General features: G+C 44.5%; 1 protein-coding gene across 2 annotated transcripts in view; it reads left to right on the top strand.

The window, feature by feature from the left end:
• Positions 1 to 25,686, top strand: part of DOCK1 (dedicator of cytokinesis 1) — a 495,194-nt gene that overhangs the window by 105,390 nt on the left and 364,118 nt on the right. For both annotated transcript variants that reach the window (XM_045809510.2, XM_045809509.2), the window contains exons 17-23: positions 1,537 to 1,640; positions 2,001 to 2,184; positions 6,661 to 6,758; positions 11,508 to 11,597; positions 11,907 to 12,007; positions 15,551 to 15,685; positions 24,382 to 24,490. In XM_045809510.2, the coding sequence (XP_045665466.2) occupies positions 1,537 to 1,640; positions 2,001 to 2,184; positions 6,661 to 6,758; positions 11,508 to 11,597; positions 11,907 to 12,007; positions 15,551 to 15,685; positions 24,382 to 24,490 (821 nt within the window). The remainder of the gene's footprint in view (positions 1 to 1,536; positions 1,641 to 2,000; positions 2,185 to 6,660; positions 6,759 to 11,507; positions 11,598 to 11,906; positions 12,008 to 15,550; positions 15,686 to 24,381; positions 24,491 to 25,686) is intronic.

The raw sequence follows: 25,686 nt of genomic DNA, 5'->3' as shown, positions 1-25,686 counted from the left end.
CAGTTGCATCTTGTGAAATTCATGCAGAATCTACTTCAGGGGAGACTCCTCATCTCCCTCCTGTGCTGGCCCCTCCCCCGCTCACCACGCATGGCTCCCCAGCCCCCTGGCTCTCTGTCCCCAGTAGGCCAAGCCTGGGCCCACTCAGGGACTCGTCCTTTGGCCATGTCCGTTCTAGGAAGGTTTACGCACTGGCTCACATGTTGTCCATCTTCTTAGAGACCTTGTCCAGCCATCCAGCCATTCATCCCTGTCCCACCGTTCCCCTCTCACTTGTCACGGTCACCAAGCGAGAGAACTGGTTTGTTGGCAACTCCCCAGCTAGAATAAACGTTTACTGAGTCCTTAACAGATGGCAGGCGCTGTTGTCACAATAGCAGTGACGCGTGTGCAGTGAAACTAACGATCTGCAGCCGTTCACATGCACACATGTGCACGCTTGCTCGGGCGGGTGGGGATCAGGACTGGCCTCTTGGTTTGCCCGGGCAGCCATAACAGAATAGACTGGGGGGGCTTGAACAACGGAAATGTGTCTTCTCACAGTTCTGGCGGCTGGAGTCTGAGAGCCGGATGCCAGATCCTGGTGTCTGGTGGGGATGCTTGTCCAGGCTGTGAACGCACAGAGATGTAGAGCTCTGCTGTCTTTCTCTTTTTGTCGAAGGGCACTAGTTCTGTGGGATTAGCGCTCCCCCCTTATGACCTCCCTAACCTCAAGCCCCTTCTTATAGGCTGCATCTCCACTGTAGTCACATGGGAGGGTTAGGGTCAGCACCAGACTTGGGGGGGACACAATTCAGTCCAAACAGTTATGAATAAAACACATCAGGGGAGGGGAGAGAGTGTGACCAGGTTACAGTTTACTGTGTTTAGATGGTCTGGTCACCTTGGTGCAGGTGATCTGTCAGCCGAAACTTGAATGAAGGGAGGGAATGAGCCTCACATCCAGGTATCTGGGGAAGGAGCTTCTTGCTAGAGAACAAAATTTCCCATTTGTGTGTTCACTCCACCTGAATTTATTCTAGTGATTGCCGTGAGGTAGGAATCGATTCTGTTTTTTCATATGGATAGCCAGTTTTCTCAGGCAGTGGTCTGTCCCTACTGGATTGCCCTTCACCTCGTGTTTCCAGACCCTGTCCCTCCTGTTGCTCTGTGTGTCCCTGTTGTCAAGCCGCACTGTGGTCTTTGTGGTCATGTCCCCGTCACTGCTGTTTTCTAGGGTTGCGGACTGCCCCCACCCCGTGCTCTCCTTCCGCACCCACCTGGTGCTCTTGACTGTGGGAATCTGTTTCACGTTCCATGAGGAAACTCTTCCATGAGATTCTGATTGGAATTACTTGGAATTTACAGGTTAATTTGCTCACAAGTGGTTCTGTTAGGAGGAGTCTTCCTCCTGGGGAACACTCCCATTTTTCCATTTCTGTCCATTTCCTTTAATTCAATGCAATTTTGTCATGTTTTCGTAAAGGTAGCCCTTGTAGCTTTTTATGTGATATTGCCATGATGGCAGTTGAAGATAATGATTGATTTCTCTTGCAGCCAAGGATAAATCTGAGAAAATATTTGCACTAGCCTTTGTAAAGCTGATGAGATACGATGGGACCACGCTGAGGGACGGGGAGCATGATCTCATCGTCTATAAGGTATACTGCTTGCCTGGTGCAATATTGCTGATGTGGACTGCTTCAGTCCTCTCTGGGACTCCTGGCCGGAGCTGACGTTTCCATCTTTGTGAGAAAGCTGCTCTCTAGCTTCAGTTAGTTATCCAAATGCACGTTTCAGATGACCAGATTGCTGTTCCTAATGAGAGAAGATGATATGCGATAAATGTTAACATGAATGAATCTACACGAATGAGGGAAATCATTAAAATAAACAGTTTAGCAGATGATAAAGAGAAAATATCATGATGGTTAAAAGGATTAAGGATAGGAAAGGATAGAAAAGACATCGGTGTGGTTGATTGTGACTCACTTCTGACATGCCCATAATTACACCCACAGGCGGAGGCGAAGAAGCTGGAGGACGCCGCCACGTACTTGAGCCTACCCTCCACGAAAGCAGAGTTAGAAGAAAAGGCCCACTCGGCCACGGGCAAGAGCATGCAGAGTCTTGGGAGCTGCACCATCAGCAAAGACTCCTTCCAGATCTCAACTCTCGTGTGCTCCACCAAACTTACCCAGAACGGTGAGTCTGGGGATGGCCCCGTGTTCACCCCGCGGTTTTCGTCTCTCGACCCTGACTTTTTTGTGCTCCCTGTTGAGCAGTGGACGTTCTGCAGGTGCAGGAATGCTGCCTGCGGGTCATTCACGCGTCCTCTGTGCTGGTGCTGGCCAGCGTGGGTGTCCGTGGACCAGAAGGGGCCGTGGCATCCACCGCACTTGAAAATTCACTACAATTTTGGTCTAAGGATTAACCTTAAAGGGAGTTAAACCATTGGGTTTGCTTTCAAAGAAAGGGTTTTGGCCAAAGAAAGGTAGCATGGCACAAGGGATAAACACACGGGGTTTGGGGTCAGACCAAAGACCAGTTATGGAGCCCTTGTCCTGTGCTCACCCTGGAAGTGACCTTGAATGAGGGCCTGAGAAACTGAACCTCACTTCCCTCAGCTCCGCACACATGTGGGTGTGATATCTGCCTCAGAGGGCTTCGTGAGGGTTTGGGGGGAGGGTCCAAGGTACCCGCTCTGTGCGTGTGCCTTCTCATCTCCCAGCTACTCACCGAGATAATTACCAGTTATCTTTAGGTGTAAAGGTTGGTTTGGATGACATTTCTAGTTCCCTGGCTGACTGAATCACACTGAAGCACGGTGTCAGGAAGTGCCTGACCTCCTGGGCTGGGCTGGCTGTGCTGCCTTGAGCTCCTACCACTGCTTGCAGACCCCCCAGCAGCGTGGCCGTGTGGCCTGGAGGAACGTCTCACTCACCGCACGCTGTCTGGACGCGGCAGAGGTTCCCCTGCACACTTCCTGCATTTACAAATTGCATCCCCCAATCGTGGCCATATCACAGCCATGCAGAGGGACCTTATCCTCTCTCGAAACGCAGCTTGAAAATCCAATTTTTCCTCTTCGCCACCCAGCATGGATTTTGATTGTTACTGTTTGTTGGTATCTTGAGTTGTGTCCCTGGGGATTGCCTGTAAATCTTGGTAGTAGTCTTGGATTTGCCCAAGGGACAGTCATTGTTTGGCCTCTAACAGGATAACCGCGGGACAAAGGGTCCCCAACACTGGGAAGCCATGGCACTGGAGTGGAGAGCGGCCCAGGTGTTCTCACTCTCCGTACCTGCCGTCTCCCCTCTGTTCGCTGGCCTGGACAAACTGTGCTTCCTCACTGCTTGTCTTGAGTCAGCTGTGTGGGGGAGCGTGTCACTCAAATGCGGGAAGGCCATTTGGCCATGTCTCTCTAATGTTACCTTCATCATCACAGTTTTCCCAAAGCATCCTGAATTCTCCTAGTTGGTGGTGTGCAGTAATCTCCATAAGCAAATGCAAACCCTTACCTGGGCATCGGGTTCTGTGCAAGCTTGGGGAAGGGCTGTAGGATGCACCGAGCATGCGTGACTTTAGTGCCCAGGGAGCATGTGGTCAGCAGGGCAGGTGCCGGTTTGGGACTGCATTATGGAAAGGGTGCCCCCAGGTCAAATATTACTCTCTGGGTATAGTCCAGCTAGTTCCCTAGCCAGATGGCTATACCGTCCAGGACCTAATTAAACTCAGGGCAACAGCAGCCTCACCAGTGAGTTGCTACCCCATATGTGTGGCACTTAGCTTTCCATTATGTGCCGGACAAATGAGAGCTGCTGTGTATTGCCGTTTTCACTACGTAGGAAGCCACCCATCTTATGCATGGGTTACGCTCCAGAAGTAGTTGGAAGTTGTTATTTGGAACTTGAACATATTTTCCCCATTAAAACATGTTCTGAAGAACAGTTGGGTTGGGAGGCCCACAGAATCCTTCTTAACCCACACATTGTTGGAGAAGGGGACTGTGAACCAGAGATCTCCCAAGGTATCAAGTAGCAGAAATCTCCCAGGGCTATGATGTTGACCCCTCCTCGCACCTCCCAGCTTCTTGGCTGTCATCAGTCACAGGGTAATTCCCTCCCTGGAACTGAGGGAGCCAGCGCCCTGCTCTCAGCAGCAGCTGTTGCCGGGCAACAAGGAAATTCCAGGGTAATGCTGCTCACCGAGAGTCAAGGGGACATCTTTTGGCTTTCATTGCATACCAGCCAATGATTCCTCTTTCTGGGATGGCAGTGTGGCAGGTGGGATTGCAGGATGGAGCTGCCCCACTTGGCATCTGAGCATTGAGTCCCAGATTCTCATTCTGGGAGTCATTTTTCTGCGTCCGTGATTTGCTCCTGCGAAGTTCCATTACTTAGGGAAAAGCAGTGGCTGAATTATTCATCGAGGTTTGTATTAAACATCTCTGTTCTCAGCATTACTGGATGCTATGGGGGATAAAATGAGAAGTATAGGATGTGATTCCTCTCCTCAATTAGCTTCCTAGGTCATTAGAGAGAAGTCACAAAACACAGAATGACCATGGGCCAGACCTCGGTGGCTCTCTGGAATGAGGGCTGGGTCGGAGAGCGCCAGTCTGACCCGGGTAGCCAGGGCTCTGGTCAAGCTCTGTTTTCTTAAAACATTGCCCACCCCCCCCCCCCCGCCAGGCCTTCTTCCAATGTTCACTTGCCACTTGTCTCAGATTTACCATACAGAGGTCAGCCTCAGCCTCCCTCATACCTATAGTGCCTCTAACTTTGCCGGAATAGAATCTAGATTATTAAGCAGTTGCCATTAAAAAAAAACAAAAAACTCTTGTGAGGTGGAAATCTCCCTTAACCCTGGGGCTAAGAGCAGGTCCAGGCAGGATGTGGCCCTTTGTCATTCCTTCACCTTCCTTTAGAAAGAAAACATCTTCACTTTCACTTAGAAATGAAACCATCTTAACTTTCGCCATGAATGGTTAAAATGTTCACTTCCTGGTAGTCTTGTTGGTGGAGGGCTGCTGCTGTCTGTCTTCCTGCCGGGCATCTTGCCCGGCACATTCTCCACGTCACACTGTTTAACTCTGGCACCGGCCCTGTAATTTGGCAACATCGTACTCATCGTTCAGATAGGTAAACTGAGGTGCGGTTCCTTGCCCAAGGTCATGTGGTGGTGGCGTAGCCCGGCAGGTGATTGCGCCATTACGTGGTGTTTCAGCTCCTGTCTTCTCTTTGTTTCCATGGGTCCCGTTGTCAGCTGCACTTGGGGGGGGGAAGGGCAGATAAATGAGAACGAATGTTCTGTGCTCATCACAGGAATAATGCCTTTTGTGTGGTTTAGTCCTTAATAGGTGTCTCGTGTTCCCAGAAATGCTCCTTGTTGCCAAAATTGTATTTTTCTTTTCAGTATTAACTAGGGTTTTTTGTTTTTTTTTTTAATGGAGGTGCTTTGTGTAGCTGAAGTTTGTTCCCAATGAGCATAAATGGTAAATTGGATGCACTTTGCTAATTGTGTGTTTTTCACGTAATGGGATAGTAATATAACTTCAAGTGAGGATTGTGTAGGCACATGTTCTTTCCTTGAGATGCTTTGGGTTCATGCCTTCGAGAACATCAGGCTGCCTTACACAAAATCATTTCTGGACATTGTCTTCCACATTTAGCCTTAAAAATCCATCTATTCAGCCTGTGTTTTTTCTGTTAGAAAACAAACAAAACAAAAATTCAGCCATAAGAAACGAACAGCCATGGAAGGCAGGTCAGGGTGAGGGCAGCAGTCACCCTGTGGTTCAGGCTCCCTGTGACCTTGCAGTTTCTGTACCTGAAAGTACATTTCTTATTTTTTGTTATTTAATTAAAAAAAAAAAGGCATGTTCTCAAGCAGGAAAAATCCACTTTGTAGAAGATTTTAGGACAGGACTTTGTCGGAGAGCAGCCTCTTCCAGACCCTCTGCTGGGCTGAGTCTACTTTCTTGCAGAAACAGAACGAGGGCTTTAGAGTGGAGGGGGTGGGGGAATGGGATAGGCTGGTGATGGGTAGTAAGGAGGGCACATATTGCATGGTGCACTGGGTGTTATACGCAACAAATGAATCATGGAACTTGACATCAAAAACCAGGGATGTACTGTATGGTGACTAACATAATATAATAAAAAAAAATTATTATTAAAAAAAAAATAAAACCTTAAAAAAAAAAAAAAGGAAAGGCCAGCCCTTTTTCCTTAAGCTCCTGAATGCATTTTTTAAAAAAAGGTTTATTTATTTATTTGGGGCGGGGGGAGACGTTGGGGGGGGGCAGAGGAAGAGAGAGAAATAATCTCAAGCTGAGCATGGCGCCTGACGTGGGGTTTGATCCCAGGACCCTGAAGTCATGACCTGACCCAAAATCAGGGGTCAGCCGCGCAATAGCCTGAGCCACCCAGGTACCCCACAAATGCGTTTTTAACTTCAATGTGGAAATTGTTTCATGGGAAGTGTAGCTGGAAATAATGAATTCAGCCATACTGGGTGTCAAGTATGTTCTAGAAAGTAATGAAGTATTAAGCAGGTAGATGTTAACAAAGAGGGTTGAGTTTTCTGTTTCAAAATGATGTTGAGACCCTGCCCTGCTCCGTGATGAAGGGAGACAGAGCTGTTGCCGTGAGACTGAAGCTGGTTCTGTGTTTGCAGTGGACCTGCTGGGGCTCCTGAAGTGGCGTTCCAACACCAGTCTGCTGCAGCAGAACCTGAGACAGCTGATGAAGGTGGACGGTGGCGAGGTGGTGAAGGTAACGCAGCCCTGGGGTGGCTCGCTCTGTTTTTCTTCCACGTGTGAACGGATCTAGGCACTGCCTTCACGGCAGTGTGGGCTTCTGGTTATAGTCCCTCGAACCGATGTGGACATGCACTTGTACGTGGGCAGACGCCGGCTTGGATTCCGGTTGGGAGGGCTTCCTGACTTCATGGTGATGGGCTCTGGGATCAACCCAGTCTTGGGTTCTGGCTCCTCTTCCAGTGGGGCCTCACTGTGCGATGGACAAGGGTGAAGTAACCCCTTCCAGGCTTACTTTCTCTTGCTGTAAAAAGGAGATTGCAATAATGCCTTCTCAGAGGGTTGTTTGGAGTTAATGAGACCCATAGCCTGGATCTGGCGCATGGGGGGGCGCCAGCGTTCCGTCCTATTATTATCATCTTACCAGCATTATTACCATCCGCTTTATTATTAGTTCTGGCTCATGATTGACCTAGAACTTCTGGGATAGATATGGAGAGATGGGTGGTCTGGCACAAGGTTCTCAGCCCTGGGAGTCCTGTCTCCGCCATTTTTTTCCCATGTGATCTTGGACTTATTTCTTAACCTTACACAGAGCAGGCTCTGGAGAAGTATCAGGTACCCTCTTGAATCGTTACCTGCAGTGTAGGACAGTTAGACCGGGGTGATCCGAGATCTCTTAGAGCGCCCCAGTTCTGTAATTCTGCATTAGGGATTGTTGATTCTTTTTTTTTTTTTTTTTTAAAGATTTTATTTATTTATTCGACAGAGATAGAGACAGCCAGCGAGAGAGGGAACACAAGCAGGGGGAGTGGGAGAGGTAGAAGCAGGCTCATAGCGGAGGAGCCTGATGTGGGGCTCGATCCCATAACGCCGGGATCACGCCCTGAGCCAAAGGCAGACGCTTAACCGCTGTGCCACCCAGGCGTCCCAGGGATTGTTGATTCTGATAGTAGGCCATGCTTGCCTCTCATTGGCTCCAATGACTTTTCCTTTCTTTTTTTTTTAAAGATTTATTTATTTATTTGAGAGAGAGAGCGAGCAGGGGTGGAGGGGTAGAAGGAGAGGGACAGGGAATCTCAAGCAGACTCTGCTGAGCGTGGAGCCTGATGCAGGGCTCAATCCCATGACCCTGAGATCATGACCTGAGCTGAAACCAAGAGTCAGACACTCATCCAGCTCTGCCACCTAGATGACCCGACTGTTCCTTTTATATAAGGAAACCTGTTTCCATTTTCAGTAGGCCCCATTTGGCCTGTAGACGATAAGCCGGTCCACACCCGGGGTGTTCTATTAACGAGGTGTCTACAGCCAGGTCTGTCTCTCCCTGGCTCAGTCCTTCGCCTGCCACAAGAGATGATTGCAGAAGGAGACTGCCTTATCTCTGTAAAAATTAATTACTTAAAATGGCCTTAATTAAGCAGCAATGTGGTTAACTTCAGTATAAATTAATTTGGTTGCACCACTTTCTGAAATTCATTGTATAACCATTCAGACATATCCTTGCTAATCTTCTAATTTTAATCATCGTTTTAGGTTCTTGTCTGCTACCTCTGGCTTGGACAATGTTAATTGCATTGTAAACTTCCCTGGGTTCTGTAACTTCCCTGATTCAGATGGAAACTGGGTGAATAAGTTAACGTAACTTTAGAAGATACAGAGTTAATGAGATTTTGTCCTTTTTCATTTTTAAATCCCTGTATCTCATCAGGAATTAGCTGTATTTCTGTTGGCCTATTGTTACACGTTAAGGAGAAGATCTAGAACCATCTTGTCTTATTGTTGTCCTTCACTCCCTTTACCTAATCTATTACCAAACCCTGTTCTTCAGCCCTGAAGTGGTTTTCACTACCCCCTCCTTCCCATGTGCACTAGTACCAGCACGTCTGAATGACCTGTCCGTCCATCGGGGGCGCATCCTGTGTACCGTGTAGACCTAGAGAGGTGAACGGACTTGTCTAAGGCCACACGGCTATTAATGGGAGCCAGGGCTGGAGGGATTCCCAGCCTGCGTGGGGCTCCTACTCTGTTGGAGGACACTATAGACTGAGCCTATTCCACTCATTCAAGGCCCCCCGCCCCCACCCTTGTGTATATTTACAACTGGTGGGAGAGAGATGACATTACTTGATGGATTAAGAACAGCATTGGCTTATTTAGTAAAAGATACAATTGCCCATTTTGGTGGAAAATGGAAATGGTGATTATTCTGGGCCGCCAGTGGATAGTCTTTGAAAGAGGGCAGGTGTCAAAAGAAGTATGTTTGTGGCTCTGTGTGCAGGACCTCGTTGAGGATGCTGGTATCCCTCTGCCTCTGTGGCTTGACAGCCAGATGCGGGCTGCTCCCGCTCTTGGCTGCCATGTTTCTGGGCTATGGATTATGTCATTTGTCTGGTGGGGTGGGTAGTCCTACTGCAGGGACTCTCTGGGTGAACCGAGACAAGCCAGGGCTTGGCACCTGGTGAGCCCCTTGGCAGTAACATTGGGCAGGTAGCAGATGGTGTAAAGGTGTGACCTTTGCAAAGATTTTGCAGACTGAAAATGATGGGAAATAATACAAATGTAACAAGGTAGCATGGGCCCCAGTAACTGGGCTTCATGAAGCCCTTGATATCCAGACCAGAACACCTGTTGGATGGGGTGGTTTCATTCCCCTGCCGTTTGTATGTGACTCTTCCTGGCATAAAATAGGTGGTGGGTGGGTGGCACAGACTAGTACGAGGGTTTGGGGCACCTGGCTGGCTCAGTCAGAAGAGCTTGCGACTCTCGATTTAGGGGTCATGAGTTCAAGCCCTATGTTGAGTGTAGAGGTGGCTTAAATAAATAAAACTGGAGGAAAAAAAAAGAACATAATGAAGGTTTTATGCACTGGTGGGTCTCAGAGCTCTAACTAGGTTTGGGAGTATGTTCTCCTTCCTGAGGGTGACCTCTGGCATTGGGTTTAGGGCTATTGCAAAGTTTTACAGCACAGAGTGGGGGAGTGAGGTGAGTGCTGGTTTTAGGAGCAGGTCCCAGCGGTTTGGTTCCTCAGGCTGAGTGCTCTTACCATTTGAGATCCTCTATGGGGACCCAAGGGTGCCTGTGGTTCCGTGTGTTGTGTGCATGGGCTGAACCCTCCAGGAAGAATCTGGACCGGACATCCCATTCAGCCATCCCTTTGACACCCTTGCTATGGGACCCTCTCACCTGTTGTTTTGTTTTTCATAACAGCTTCATTGAGATGTAGTTCACACACCATAAATCACTCTTATTTGCACAGTTGCATGGTGGTAGTATATTCAGGAGTTGTGCACCTATCTCCACTGCGTGATTCCAGAACATTTCCATCACGAGAAAAAATAACCCTGTAACCCGTCAGCAGTTACTCCCTACTGTCCCTGCAGCCATACTCGACTTTCTGTTTCTATGAATTTGACTATCCTGGATTATTTTATATAAATTGAATTAAACAATCTATAGCCTTATGTGACTGGCTTCTTTTAGTTAGTATAATGCTTTCAAAGCATAGCATGCATGTATCAGAACTTCATTCCTTTCTATGGCTGAATAATAAATTATTCCAATGTATGGATTTGTCCTCCCATTTATCAGCTGGTGGACTTGGGTGTTTGCCACGTTTTGACATTTATGAGTAAAGCTGCTGTGAATATTTGTGTACAAGTTTTTGTGTGGACATATGTTTTCCATTCATTTGGATACATACCTCCGAATGATTGTTCATGAGGTAAACGTACATTTAACTCTTTGAGGGTTTGCCACACTGTTTTCAAAACCATCATACTATTTTACATTTCCACCAGTGATGTGGAAGGGCTCTAGTTTCCCTGCATCCTTGCCCACACTTACCGTACTGCTCATGTCTTGATGATAGCTTTCTCAGTGGTTTTGAAGTCATATCTCACTGTGGTTTCAATTTGCATGTCCCTAATGACTGATGATGGCTTATCTATACTTTATTCTCTTTTATGTCCAGTATTCCGTCATGTGGCATTCTGACTACTCTTGAACTCCTCCACTAACAGGGAACTCATTACCTCCAAGGTAGTCTTTCTTGGTCTGTCTTACAATTCTTCCAGGGGAAGATGGAGACAGGATTGGAAGCCAATCTCTAGTGTGACATAACCTTGGAGTCTCCTAATTTATTCTTTCTTTCATTCATGATGGTTTGTCATTCTGTGCTCTAATATTTCTTTGGTGAATTACAGTAAGCTATAAAAGGAATTTCTAAATTTGTCTTGAATAAAACGTGTTTCCTGGTGTTTTGCTCTGTTCCCCAGTTTCAGAGTCATGCACCTTTTCCATCTGTGGGCATTTGGGTCTGTGGAAGGTCGTCTTTCATTGTACTTAGCTGGACATTTGTCCCTATGTGGCTTCTGCCCACTCCCTAGCTCAGGTCCTACACTCAGAGTTTGGGATGAGGCATAGCCAGTCTTCTGAGAGCTGCTGTTGAGCTCTTTGTCACCAGGCTGGTGAAGACTAGGAAAAGGGTTGGAGAAGTCTTATGGGGGGGGGGACCATAGGGCATTTCCCTGTTACCAGTCATCCTCTGCTTGGCTCAGGGTCCCATCTCTTTGTTCTGAGTTCACTCATCTCAGTTTTTGTCCTGTGCATCTAATGGCTGGGAAGAGCCCCTGAAGCGTATGGCTTCACTGGTGACATTTGGGAAAGGTGGCTGTTTGGAGTATGGCCTAAGGTGGTAGTTACTCTAGGTTGGGGGAAAGCAAGGTGAGTTTACTTTGTCTGCTGACATTTCGTGTGCCTCTAGTTCCTCCAGGACACCTTGGATGCCCTCTTCAACATCATGATGGAGAACTCCGAGAGCGAGACGTTTGATACGTTAGTGTTTGATGCTCTGGTAAGAGGCCTGTACTTTTCATCTGCTCAGATGTTGAAGTGCTTTTCATGCTGCAGCCTTTGAAGCTGGGGGGAGGGGACCCCTCCCAGTCACCTTGGGAATGTTTTCTCTTGTTAATCCAATCAAAGCAGATGGGTTGCGAGGCAGAGAGTTGCTTTCAGTGGGACACTGTAGTTAGGCCAATGTCATTTCTGGGGTAAGAAGAGGGAACATCAGAAAATGTGCTAGTTCACAGACTCCCACTGCAGTGCAGATGATTCACGTGAGGCTTGCATTATTTTACTAATGAAATATTGATTAATTGAACAGGTATTTATCATTGGACTAATTGCTGACAGAAAATTTCAGCATTTTAATCCTGTTCTGGAAACCTACATTAAGAAACACTTTAGTGCAACATTAGCCTACACGTAAGTTCATTTTTGTTGTTTTAAAACCAATACTTCATTTTGTATGTTTGTTATTAAATGCCTTTTTCATAACTTTTGTCTGTGGTTGTATATTTGCCCCCTGCCCCCAACTCTGAGTTTACTGGGATAATTTTTATTATTGTTTCCCTCTTAACAGACCTAGAAATCTAGTTGAAAGAAGATATGTGATAAATTATCGTAACGTTCTGGAATAAATTCTTGTTCTCCTCCATACCTTCCATTTGTCTTTGAAATTTTCAGTTTATGCTCGATGAAACTGATATATGCCTCACTGCAGCTTCCCAGCCAGCTTTTGGCAAATGAATAAATGGATGTGTTCCTGGTTTGAGATTATTGGTTGTTTAGTGTGAATAAAATTCAGTTTTGTATCTCTTCGTGTATCTTTTTGCTCTTTAAAGAGGGCCTTCCTTTTTGTTCTAGACGCTTCATCTGTAACTAACTTGGATTCTGACTGCCTACCCAGCTGCTCTTGACCTGCCCCCCCACAACCCCATACCTGCCCCCTGGGCATCTGTTAGCAGCCAGAGCAAATGTGGGATTTCCAGGCCTGCGAGGCGGCTCGCCTGGTGTTGACCAGCACCATCCAGGAACCCGTAGGCTTCACCTCCAGCTCTGTCGCTTACAGGTTTAAGTTTCTTAACCTCTGGGCCTCAGCCTTCTCCTCAGCAAAATGGGCATGATCTTAGGGTTTCTTGAGACTTTTAATGAGTTATTGCACGTTAAGTGTTTGGAGTAATCCTTGGCACTTAGAAAGCACGAAGCAGTTGTTAGGTTTCATTATTAGAATGATTAGGATGAGTTACTCTGCCTGTCTCACGGTGGGATTTATTGGCCTTTATTCCCACTTTGAATTGTGTGTGAGTTGCAATGAAAAAAGATGTAAATAATTTCTTTAAGAGCATCCCTGGCGTTAGAATCACTAGAAATGGTTCTCGTTAGTGCCAGTAGCTTGAGTCAAAGCAGAAGTGTGCCTTGACCATATTTAAGTCAGAATCTGTGTCCTTGCCTGTATGCAGCCATGAACTCAAGGTCAGAGGTCTGTCGCTAGCTATCTGTGTGACATCGGTCATCCTGTCCCAGCTTTTCCGTGTCTGCCTCGAGTGGCCGGGTGGGCAGAGAGCTGCCACATCCTCGCGCACACAGACAAGTTGCGACAAGTCCTTTGTGCTTGCTGATAAATGTTCGTTGAAAGCGATTTGTTCTCTTTGTGGAGACATCCGGTGTGACTGAGCTTTGGACAGTTCCTTTCAGACCTTGGGGAGAGCGGACCGTGCAGCGCCATCTTGCTGTGGCGACCAAGCAGGTTCCCCGGAGTGGCCTGTGAGCACGCGGCTGCTCACGTGGCACGATCTCCGAGTCCGTCCGAGTCATGTTCACACGTCTGTGTCCTTATTGAAATGTGGCCACACAGCTTGTCGCAGATTAGCTTTTGTACTGGAATTTCAGAGAATGAGCACAGTGACTAAGCTTGCCATGCTGTCTTCCAGGCCTTCTGTTGGCACCGCTCTCTCTGTGCCTTTGTCGTAGGGGGTGGAGTGAAAGTCGGGGAGTCTCTGGCAAGTTACTGACTGGAAGAAACAGAAAGTACCGCGTTATCTTTAAGACAGGATGGGACTGAGCTGAGAATCGCTATCCTCCCTTTCAGCCCCTGTAATCTGCAGAAAAGGAGATTCATTTTGGAAAATAAATATTCTTATCATGTTTTGATAAAGTAGCAACCCCAAGTGGTGTCTTAGCAGTGAATCTGAGTTTTTAAGGCTTGAAGTACCAAAGGAGATATCTCTGATTCATGCTGCTCTAACTAAAGCATGGAAGGTTGTCTTTGTGTTAGTGGTGTGCTCACGGTGGTCTCTGAGCATCAGCTTTGGAGAATGTTCTTCCAGAAAACCAGCAAGGACCGGCTCCTTTCTATGCACAGAGCTACTTTTCCAGGAGCTGGCTCAGGTCTTGCCTCCACTTAGCTGATGCTCCATTCGGCTTGCCTCTCTCAGCTAGTGCCAGGGCCTTGATCGTTCTGCCATTACAGATGGCCTGGCTCATGTGGATATGGGTCTTTGGACTTCCTCATTTATTTTCTGATTCTGGGTCATTCTCTTTGCATATCGTTCCTTTCTTTCTCTCTCTCATCTGCTTATTTATTTTTGATTAATCTGTTGGGAAAATTTCTGAGACGTGTTCTATGGAACATCTATTTCTTGGGCTATTAATGGATTTAATAAGAAAAGGTGTCTGGTCAACAAGCTTGAGAAAATAAGTAAAATCAGGTGACACAGGTTTTATGGCAGGACTTTAGACATTCTCCTGTGCCTTGAGAACCACCAGAAGACATGTGTGGTGAGCTCCTCTTCCCAACATGGGAGCCCAGCGAGCTTGTGGGGAGAGGACCTCTCTGGCCCCCTTTTCCCCAGCACCTTGCAGGGGTGCTCCTCTGAGAGTCTTTGCTGGGGTTCTGCAACCTGATGAGTGTTAGAAATGACCTCATCCACTTGGTCACCCAGAAAGCTTTCTGTTGTGATTTATCAGGATAGGGGTTATGCTCAGGACTGTTCTGAGGTCATCCTTTAATGCCCGTTACAGTTGATCTTATGGGTATCTTGTAGTAGTCTCAGCTAACAATCTGTTACAAACGGGCTCACTAGAAATGGTTCTCTGGTAACTGGAAATGCCGGCAGTGCCCTAGCAGGTTATTTTTATTAGTATAATGAATATTTAAAAAGCCCCACTGAGTTTTTGTTGATGAAATGAACAGTTGGGGATCAGAGAAGTTTGATTCACGGGGTAATCTTGTTGGTTGTCGTCATACAGGCTGCACGTATGTGGCTAGTTTTTGGAGAATTTCAGTGCAGCCCAGTACGCTAAGACCAGAAAGTGTATTGAAGTTAATTTAGCTGTTCTTTTATGATTTAGAAGCATTGCTTGCAGATCAGCCTTATGAACAGTGAACAATGATTATTAGTTTATGGGCCAGTAATAGTAGAAAATGTAGAAGTTTGGGCAGAATTAAAAATTGATTATTGTCACTGCTGCCTCTGTCGTTGGAAAGTAATGCACGCTCGATGTGGAAAAAAGAAAAGCACTGAAAAAATGGATACGGCTATGAAGAAAATCTCTTCAATTTTATTTAGTGCTGGGAAAGCTAGTTTATCTGTCTAACCCTGGGGTTCTTCACTTGTAAATCAGGGATAATTTACCTGCTCTTATCCCCAATTATTATTATTATACCCCCAAATAATACTTGTCTTATTGTGTCACTGTGAAGGTTAAATTTACATAATACATTTAAATGCTTAGAAAAACATCTAAAACTTAGAAAAGCACTGTTTCAATGTTCAGATCTCACTCCTCTGAGTGTTATGTATGGCTCACTTTTAATGTATTTTGAATATATTTTATAAATACTCATCTACTGACAAGTGTGAACAAACTAACAGTAACCCGCTTGTGTATTTCTGTCCCGCTTAAGAATCGGGATACTATAATCTTCCGAACTTAGTAATTAATTTGTGATTCCATTGTGAATAGGAAGCTGACAAAAGTTTTAAGGAATTACGTGGACAATGCCGAGAAGCCGGGAATAAACGACCAGCTGTACAAAGCCATGAAGGCTTTGGAGTACATCTTCAAGTTCATCGTGCGCTCCAGGATCCTGTTCAATCAGTAAGTGTTGCCCGCGCCGGCACTTCTAGGGGATTTCAGGAGATCTTTTACTTCCTTCCTTTTCCTTCTCTCTTCCCCTCCTTCCTTCCCTTCCTCTCCTCTTTTTCCTTCCTTGTCTTGCTTTCTCGTATGACAGGACAGTAGTAAATAGCCATTGCTTGTTGGGGCTTCCCTCTTTTAGAGTAACTGCTTCCCGGTCTGTGAAATCCAAGCACAAGTTTGAGCAGCAAGCCCTGTTCCCACGTCTGGAATTCGTGCATGTGAGTTAAACACTGACCACTGAACGTACCCCACATTCATCAGAGCTCGTGCAGGGTGTGGACAAGCGTTCCGCAGTTCTTTTCAGTTTCTCTTCCTACAGAAAAATGCCTCCGAAGAGCAAACAGTTAAAACAAGCAACAACAACAGAAGGCCAAAACCAAGTTAAATTGCCTCCCTTGGGATGACTCTGGGGGCTTCCTCTCTTTCTTTCCTTCAACGAGAATAATATTTTGTTTCTAGAGAGATACGTTTGGAATTGCCAGGTGAATGGACACTTAGTTGTTAAGCTCTGTGACTTCTTTCTCATCCTCTCTGGATGAATGTATGCACTGTTTTTGAACTTTAAAGTGGATTGGGGTGCCGACGACTTCATTATTTTCTGGAGAACATTAATATTTTTCCAGGTATCTGTGCTAAAACCAGAGCTTCTAGGTGGCCCACTGTACGTAACTGTATGCACAAAGAGATGTGGAAACAGGATAGATTGAGTGTTGAGTGTTGAAGTGGACTCTCTCTGCTTCTTTCTTTGGAAGGACAGCTACTTTGGGTGATCTACTGTGAGCGATACTGGTTCACGTTCATTATTCAAGGTTGATGTTCTTGTCGTGAGTTCTGCACACAGAGATGGAGTTTCACAAACTGAAACTCTCCCTCTCACTTAGAGGACACACATCACCATTTATTTATTTATTTATTTATTTATTTATTTAATTAAATTTTTTTTAAAAGAATTTTATTTAGTTATTTGACAGAGAGAGACACAGCCAGCGAGAGAGGGAATGCAAGCAGGGGGAGTGGGAGAGGAAGAAGCAGGCTCCCAGCGGAGGAGCCTGATGCAGGGCTCGATCCCAGAACGCCGGGATCACGCCCTGAGCTGAAGGCATACGCTTCACGACTGAGCCACCCAGGCGCCCCACACATCACCTTTTAAAAGCACCATGCTCTTGAAACTTAGCATTGGAAACTGGTCATTGAACCAGTGTAGACCCCAAATCAGTTTCTTGCTGTTCCTCTTCATTTTATCTTTGTTGGCCTGAGGTGGCCTTCTCTGGAAGGGTCCAGGAGAAAGGGAGGGTATTCAGAATCCAATCTTGTGCATACGATGGTGCAAATAAAGCCAGAGGAGCAAGTTATTGACTGCGTGTAGATCTGGAAAAGTCCTACACAGGGTAGGACCCACATGTAGTACAGTGGTGATCAGTGGTTGCAGCCCCTGTGTTACTGGTTAAGGATTATGGCGCTTATGTTCTCGTGGAGTTGACATGATGTAGACAACAGTCTCTATACTGCCATTTGATTGTATGAAGACACAACAGTTTGAGGTCTTCGTACTGTCATCCTTGACTAAGGTATTGAAGGCATGCTCTTTTATTTCGCTAATTATGGGTAGGCATGACTCTTGCTATAGACGGAGTTTTCTCTTTTTTTTTTCTTTAAAATTTTATATTTATTTCACAGAGAGAGAAAGAGAGCAAGCATGAGCAGTGGGGAGGAGCAGAGAGAGAGGGAGAAGCAGACTCCCCGCTGAGCAGGGAGTCTGACATGGGGCTCGATCCCAGGACTCTGGGATCATGACCTGAGCCACAGACACTTAATCGACTGAGCCACCCAGGCGCCCTGAGCTTTCTCTTTTCTTTAGGGTCAAAGCCACTGATGATTTTCTCACTGTCAGTTGTGATAGATGACCAAGCAAAATAGATTTTGTTTTCCTGGATTTCATTGTATTTTTCCAATAAAAGTAATTCTGTGAAAATGAAATTCTTGGCACCCTCTATCTGGCTTTCATGTATTCCCCCACTAATTTTAAGTCATTAATTACACTAAACAAAATCTACCTAAGGTGAGAGAATGACCTTGAAAGGACAGCGTATTTGGGTGATATGTATAGATTTTGTCATGTTTTGTTTGAAAGAATCTTAATCTTGTATAATTTATAATCAATATGACGTGGAGTCAGGAATTTGGTGATGCTCATTTCCTCCTTGAGCACGCTGCTGACTTTCCTTCTCATTCAGAGATTAGGCATCAAAAGAAACATGCATTGATAATCTCTGTTTCTGTTATTGTAGTAAATGCTATAATCTTTTACAAAATAATGTGACTAGAAGAGATCGGGGTCATCCAAATGGACCAATGGTGAAGTTATTTCTTTCTCTTAATCTCTTTCAGTCTCCAGATACAAATTGCATGATATCTTAGAACCATGGTCCATACATTATTGAATTTGGTCAATCTTATAGAGGTTAGGAATATGATTGGCTGTTACACAAAAGCCTGGCTTCATGTGCCTTAAAGAGATGAGCTTCACTTCTCACCACCTGCATATGTAACATGGAGCCCAGAGGAAGATTCCGGAGTTCATGCACTTGGTCCCTGGTTTCCGCATGTCCTTGGCTCCTTTGCCTTTCTGCTCCACCATCCTTAGGGTCCATCTCTGTGTCTTATGGCCCCAACGTGGTTCCTGCGGTTCCTGGTATCAGGACTGCATTCCAGGCAGCAGGGAGGGGAAGGTGTGGCATAAACAGCTTTCTATTTACTCTCCTTTTAAGGAACTTTCCCAATCTCTACAAAGTGTCATCTCGGAAGTATGTCACATGACCACCCTAGATGCAAGGGAGGTTGGTAAGGACTTTTAGATGGGCTTATTGATGCTTTCAACAAAATCAAAGTTCTTATAGTAAAGGAGTCAGGGAGAAATATATATTTGATCGGTGATTAACATCCTCTTCCTCATGCTTTTAACCTGAATTTCTCTTGCCTGACAACTCGGAACGCCCCTAGCTTATTCTGGGTTCCGAAGTCCTACTTAATTAGGCCCCTGAGAGCTTTTCTTGCTGTTAGTTTGGGGGTCAGTCTCTGAGACTCCTGTCACTAGTATCTCCTTGGCTTTAAATCAGTGGAGCCCTATGTGACCCAAAGATGTGGTTTGGTCTTCTGTACTATGCAGAAGCTCAGCAGATCCTTGCCTGTGACCTAGGGAAGTGTTTTATGTTTGATGTCCTTAAGAATGTTTTTGTGTTGGCACAGACCTTGATCCTATCGCCTGTCTTTGTTTTGGAGTGGCCCCAGCAGAGCCATGGCCTGATCACAAAAGGAGTCTCTGCTGGGATAACTTGTTTGTCAAGAGCTGACACCATCTAGGACAAAAGTGCAATGAGGTCATAGGCGAGTAGCAGCCATTGCCAAAAGGCAGTGAGGCTTCCTGAGGCTTCCGAGGCCCTTGTCTGGGCATTCCTGACCTCATCTGAATGCTGTAGCGAACACGGAGATTTTGATGACGAGGTCCTTCGCTCCTGCCCTTCCTCCCTTGTCCCTTGCTTCTCCCTCCCGTAAGTACTTAATGAGCGTTGGAGCCCTGACTGTATCCCAGACTTTAATAGTTTATTGACCTTATTTTTTTCCTGATTGCTTCCTAAATGTGTATCTTGGCTGCCTTCTATGATTCCTGAGGGCAGAGAGGAACATATGTTCCCCTCAAAACTTAGAACACAGTTGTAGCCACATTACATAGAAAAGATAATATTTCTTAAATTTAAATCTATACTCTGAAACTACTAAGAACTTAGATTCTGTGGGAAGGAAAAAATCACGGCCTAGAAATCATGGACCACGGGGCTAAAGACTTGAGTAGGGTCTCGTTCTGCTCGCCCCCACTCCCCATGATCCCACAAGCTACATTTCAGTAGCTTTGCATCTGTGATTATCAAAGGCATGAATTTTAGGTGAAATGATATTCCTGTTTCGTATAGGCTGCTTAGAGAGAAAGCAGGCCCGTGTCCTACGTGGGTGTTGCGAGTGTTTGCTCCATAACAAGTTCCGAGCAGCTCTCTTGTGTGGTGTTTGCAGAGCTGGGGGAGAAAGCAAACAAGGGTTCCCATTTTCTTACCTGCACCACATTTATTAGCTTGGGAGAAAGACAATTGTGCTCACAGCTGGAGTTGACAAGAGTGTTTTTCTCTTTGCAGTTGGAATAAACGTTAGAGGTTCTCTATTTTTCTTCTTCTTTCAAAGTGGTCTGCTGTGTTTTCAGGTAATGTAGTAGCTTTGTAAAATTCCCGGATAATTGACAGTCATTATTCTTCAAAGAACAAAGAGGTGAAGCATTGGAGATGAAGATACGGAAGCGTATCCCACTATCTTTCTCACTATGCAGATCCATGCTTTCTGTTTTGTTTAGAAGGCTCATTTTGTTTTGAAGTGAGAACAGCAATTTTCAAACTCTGGCCCAAAGACATTTGGTTCAGAACCCACAGAAAGATTCCTGACAGCCAGGGGCACTTCTCCGCTGGTTTTGTTTGTCTGTGTTTTCTGTGTGGGTGGATCACATTAAGTGGAAAGCCAGAAAACAGACACATCCTGCTTCAGACCTTCTGAAGCAAATTACTAAAGCTGGTTATTGCTGTGTTCTTCTTCCCGGTGCTTTGTGGAAGCTTTGCCTGTCATCTGGTGTTAGCTTTGTGCATAATTAGTTATTGATCATGAATAAGTTGTTGCAGATCTGTCATTCTGCTATCATTTCCTGGGTCACAAAAATAGAATGTAGCTAATAGACAACAATCTTGTCATTCCCTGATAATGAATACTTATAACGTGTAAATAGAGCAAGGAATGATAACTAGGTCTTACTCATCCATTTATCTACTGATATTTCTCTGAGTTCTTTCCTCACCCCTTCCTCCACCTGAAGGTGGGTCAAACAAGTGACTGCTCTTGGTTTATTTGATGACACCAAGAGGTAAGACTCTAGAGGCCTCCCTTTCATTACAGAAAGATGCATCAGTGGGAGTGCTGTAAAATGCTAACCACTTCTGTGTTTTAAATATGTTGATTGGCAGCAGAGAAAGTAATAATTAAATTTTCATCTCTCAGGGATTCTTGGTAGAAATTTAGATTTCATAGATTCATTACTTATAACTTACAGATTTTGAAACTGTTATTGGGGGCATACAGATTTAGAATCGTGATCTCTCTCTTGTGGATTTACAGGCATAACTCACTCTTTGCATATACTGTGGTGGTTATAAATCGAACAGTTGGTGGCAACTCTGTGTCAAGCAAGCATATTGGCACCGTGTAGGTGATTCTTGCAATATTTGAAACTTTTCCCTTGTTATTATATTTGTTATGGTGCTCTGTGATCAGTGATTATCAATGACTAAAACCCCAGATGATTGTTAACATTTTTTAGCAATAAAGTATTTTTTTAAATTAAGGTATGTACATTTTTTAAAAGATAATAATGCTGTCACACATTTAATAGACTGCACTATAGTGTAAATGTATTTTTCATATGCACTGGGAAACCAGAAAATTAATTTGACTCTGTTTATTGCCAGACTCATTTTATTGTGGTAGTCTGGACACCGAATCTACAGTATCACCCTAGGGATGCTTGTACCCTTTTTTCAATATGAAAACTTGCCCTCTATCTTTTGGTTAATATTTGCATGGAATATCTCTTCTCTTTTTTGCTTTTAACCTTTCTGTGTCCTTATATTTAAGGTCTGTGTCTTACACATAACACATAGCTGTATCTTTATTTCATCCAGTCTGAAAATCCTTTTAACTGAGGATATAGTTTATTTATATGTGATGGGTTTATATCTACTGTCTTTCTGTTCGCTTTCTCTTTTACCCATCTATATTATGTTTTCCTTTTTCTCCTTCTTTGTGTTCTTCCGTACCAAGCCCGATTTTCTTTTTATTGTGTCGTTTTCTCCCCATTTAACATGTTAGTGACACTTTTTTCTCCTGTTAGCTTAATGATTATCAGACACATGACAATATGTATGTTTGAATTTTTACAGAGTAATTAAAGTGATTACTATTGCCACTCCCCTGATAACATTAAACATGGCTGGAATAGTAGAACCCTCTATCTCCACATGAAATCTCCTTTTTTTATTAATATTGTTTTGCATTTCAAGGTACCTATATTTTTTGCCTCATAAGACATCACTGTTATTATTTGGTACAGTTAGTATTCATTCAAAATGTTATTTATTTATTTATTTATTTTTCATTTTTCATTCAATTTCATGTTTCTTTATGGGATATGCCTCCTTCAGCCCCTAAAAAACTCCTTGTCAACTTTCTTTTAATGAAAGTCTGCTGCAGGTTTTGTTTGTATGAAAATCATTTATTTCCTCCTTGTTTTTAAAGGATATTTTTATTTAATATAGAATTCTAGTTTGGCAGAATTAGTTCTTTCAGATACTATTCTCTTCTCTTTTGGTTTCTGTCGTTTCTGGTGAGAAGTCAGCTTTCAGACATCTTGTTATGTCTTTGAAAGTGAGGTGTGTTTTTGTTTGTTTGTTTTTCCTCTGGCTGCTTTTACAATTTGTTGTTTCTGTGGTTATGAGCAGTTCTACTATGGATCATATAGGAATGCTTTGCAGTTTATTTATCCTACATTGGATTTTCAGTGCTTCATGAACTTTGGATTGATTTCCCTATTCATTTTGGGAAATTCATGGTCATTATCTATTCTAGTATCATATTTGTCACATTGTGTTTTTCATTTTCTTCTGGAACTTCAATCACATGTGTATTAGACCTCTATTATACCCTATATATCTCTAACATGGTTTTCTTTTTTTTCTCTGTGCTTATTTTCATGTTGATCATCTTCCACTTCACTAATTCTGCCTTTTACTTGGTCTAATCTCAATTTAACCCATATCATGAATTCTTAATTTTAGACATTGTAGTTTTTAGTTTAAAAATTTACATTTGATTCTTTTCTGCAGATTTATTTCTCTATTAAACTTTCCCATCTTCCGTTTTCTCCATCTCTCTACTTTTCATATTTCTTTTTATTTTCTCCATTTTTTCCTGTTTTAAATTATAATAATTATAGTTATATTGACATTCTTGCTAGCCAACTGCAATATCTTGACCAGCTGTCATTCTGTTTCTGTTGTCTTCCTTTTTTTTTTTTTTTAATTTGGCCATGTGGTCTGTTCTATTCTATGTTTAGTTAATTTTTATTTAAATGTAGCTCCAGATGATGCGCTCTTCTTTCAGAGATGACTCATCCTTTCCCCTTCTAGGCGGAGACAGTGGGACTGACCTTTTACTCTACAGGAGCTGTACTGAGTCAAGGCTGTGTCTAGCCTTGGTAAGCCTCCGTTTACGTTTGGTTTGCTCCTGGTTCTCCAGGATTTTCAGTGGACAGTCTGCTGTGTCATCTGGGGCCCATCTCCCTGGCATTTTCTAATTCATTATCATTCATTATCTTTGGAGACTGATAGAAACCCCACTGTATGGAGGTTTTCAGTCTCCTACCCCACACAACTCTAGGAATTGGCAGGTGTTCTGAGGGTGAGAATGACTACATGCTTGAAGCCTCCCCAAGTGTTTGGACTGGTCTGTAAACGTTGCTCTGTTGCTTTGTGTTCCCCGTAAGCAGGAGTTCGTGACTTGATACTTTTCATTATTTGTTATGCACGTTTTAAACAAACCCCTACTGAATAAAATCCTTTATAAAATGGATACACAAGGCTGCGATTTCCCATTTTAGACAGAATTTGTTGTTTGACAATGGAACTCATTTAAATATAAGATTACCTCTAGGGTAATTAATTATCACTTAGTTTACAAAATTTTCCATTGTACACAAGATTTCAGGTATGGTATACTTTAATTAGGCAGAAAACTGGTCTATATTAAGAAAACATCTGCGTTGCAACATTTTAAAATGCAAATGTATTTCTTTTTAGTAACACAGCAACTTGAAGTAACTGCTAATAAATAATTTATACGTGAGACTTATTTATAATTAGCAACATATATTTGTATACATATAAGCAATGTACAACTTCCTTATTATCCATTTATTGAATATGCTCCGCCTCTTGACAATTTTCCCATTACCACCAGTTCTTGTGAGGAATGAATCTGTACAGTGTCATTACCCTGAAATAAAGTAATTTTGAATTTACTATTATAATATCATTTTCAAATGGTTACAAGATCTTGTTAAATTTAGGAAATTAAATTTATGTTAATTATGTGACATTGTGGGTTTAAAAAAACACTGGCAGGAAATACACCAAACTATTAATGGTGTAACCTCTGTGGGGTAGAGTTAAAGCTGAGTTTCCCTGTCCCTTCCTCCCTCCTTTTCTCCTTCCCTCTCTTTCTGTACATTTCTGATTTGCAGACTTATGAAATGTATTATGTTACAATGCAAAAAGCAATAAATGGTATGGTTCAATACCAGCTTCTTCAGCGGGAGGACATAGCTCCCTAGCCGCATCGTCCAGATGAACCCCATTTCTGAGCTGCCTCCCGTGTTCCACGGATGTGGAGGATTCTCCCTCACATTCTGAGTTGCCAGCAGGCGGCACCTCTCATGGCCGTTGATGCAGGAGCAAAGAGTGGTGAGGCCCAGTCTGTCAAGCCCCATCGAGTGTTTGTGTGCTCCTTTGCAGACTCTATGAAGACAAAGGAGAGGCCGACTTCATGGAGTCCCTGCTGCAGCTCTTCCGATCCATCAGCACCATGATGAGCAGCGTGTCGGACCAGACCGTCAGGGTGAAGGTAGGCCTTTGGGTGCAGCAGGACCGGCCATCCTCAAGGCCCACTGTGAGCCGCAGGGCTCTCCAGGCGGGATGCGAGAAGCAGGGGCTCTGCTTCCTGCAAAGCCCGAACTCGCATGACAGCCCAGGGGTGGCTTTTGTAGCGAGCACCGTCTTGCTCCCTGTGTATTGAAATTGGGTTTTCCTTTGTCGGTGCTCTTCGGTCCTCACTGCTCTCTTTTTGCTCCTCGGCAAGGAGATGTTCTGAATTTACTTAACGTAAGCATGAGAATGTTGATGAGAATGATGTTTGCATGGCACTTGTCAGCATATCTCGGGGGCTGGGCAAAGGTGGGGGAGCTGAGGCTGTGGGCGTCCCAGGCGTCAGTCGGACCTCAAACTACGTTGTGGGAATGCTGATACCTCTTGGTGCTGCAGCGAGTCTTTTGCTGCCCGGAAGAGTGAGGGATCCAGCGTTCCACCGTCCCCCTGTTTTCACCGCCTTGGATTACTTGTTCTTGCCCCGTTGCCCTTTGGAAGAACGATGCCTTCACATCATGTGAGGTCCTTGGGTCTGTGGTTTGGAGGTGCTGGGGGGTGGAGCATGGGGCAGGCCCTCGGAGCAGCCCCAGGGCCGGCACGCTCTCCGGCTTCCCCTTTCTGGCAGTTTCCATGGGGCTGACTAACTGCAGACAGAAGTGAGGTTTGCTTGGGCGGCGACCTGCATAGAATCTTCTGAGTGATTAACTTGCGGCTTTCAGGCAACTGTTCACTGTAGCTGCCTTCACTGTCACTCTCCCCCCTTAATGCTCTTTTAATGCGTAATTTCAGAAAACATCGTTATGGCTGTTGTCTTGAAAACGTTTTAGAAAGTGATTTCCCAGCTTGAAAGCTTACTGGTCCGTCTGGAACAAAGACTTGTGTGTGTGTCAGGTGTGTCTCACGGTTGCTGTGACCAGGGGCACCGTCATAACTAAACGTGGTTGGAGCCATACTGGCCCTTTGCTCTCAGAGGTGGTGCAGCTGTCTTGCAGAGCTGCTGGATTCTTCTGCGGAAGTGCTTGATCTTTATGTGATTTTCTTGTAAAAAACTGGTGATCTATAGAGAAAGCGATGTGGTGCGTATATTGAAGTTTTAAGGTTAACTGTTTTGGTGACTTGATACTTCCTCAAGCTTCCTTACTGTTCCAGGGTTAAAATTAGCAACGTGTTCAGGAC

This window comes from Ursus americanus, chromosome 6, assembly GCF_024610735.1.
Source record: "Ursus americanus isolate L20-20 chromosome 6, mUrsAme1.1.p, whole genome shotgun sequence".
NCBI classification, from domain to species: Eukaryota; Metazoa; Chordata; class Mammalia; order Carnivora; family Ursidae; genus Ursus; species Ursus americanus.
This window is presented reverse-complemented; position numbering and strand designations above follow the sequence as displayed.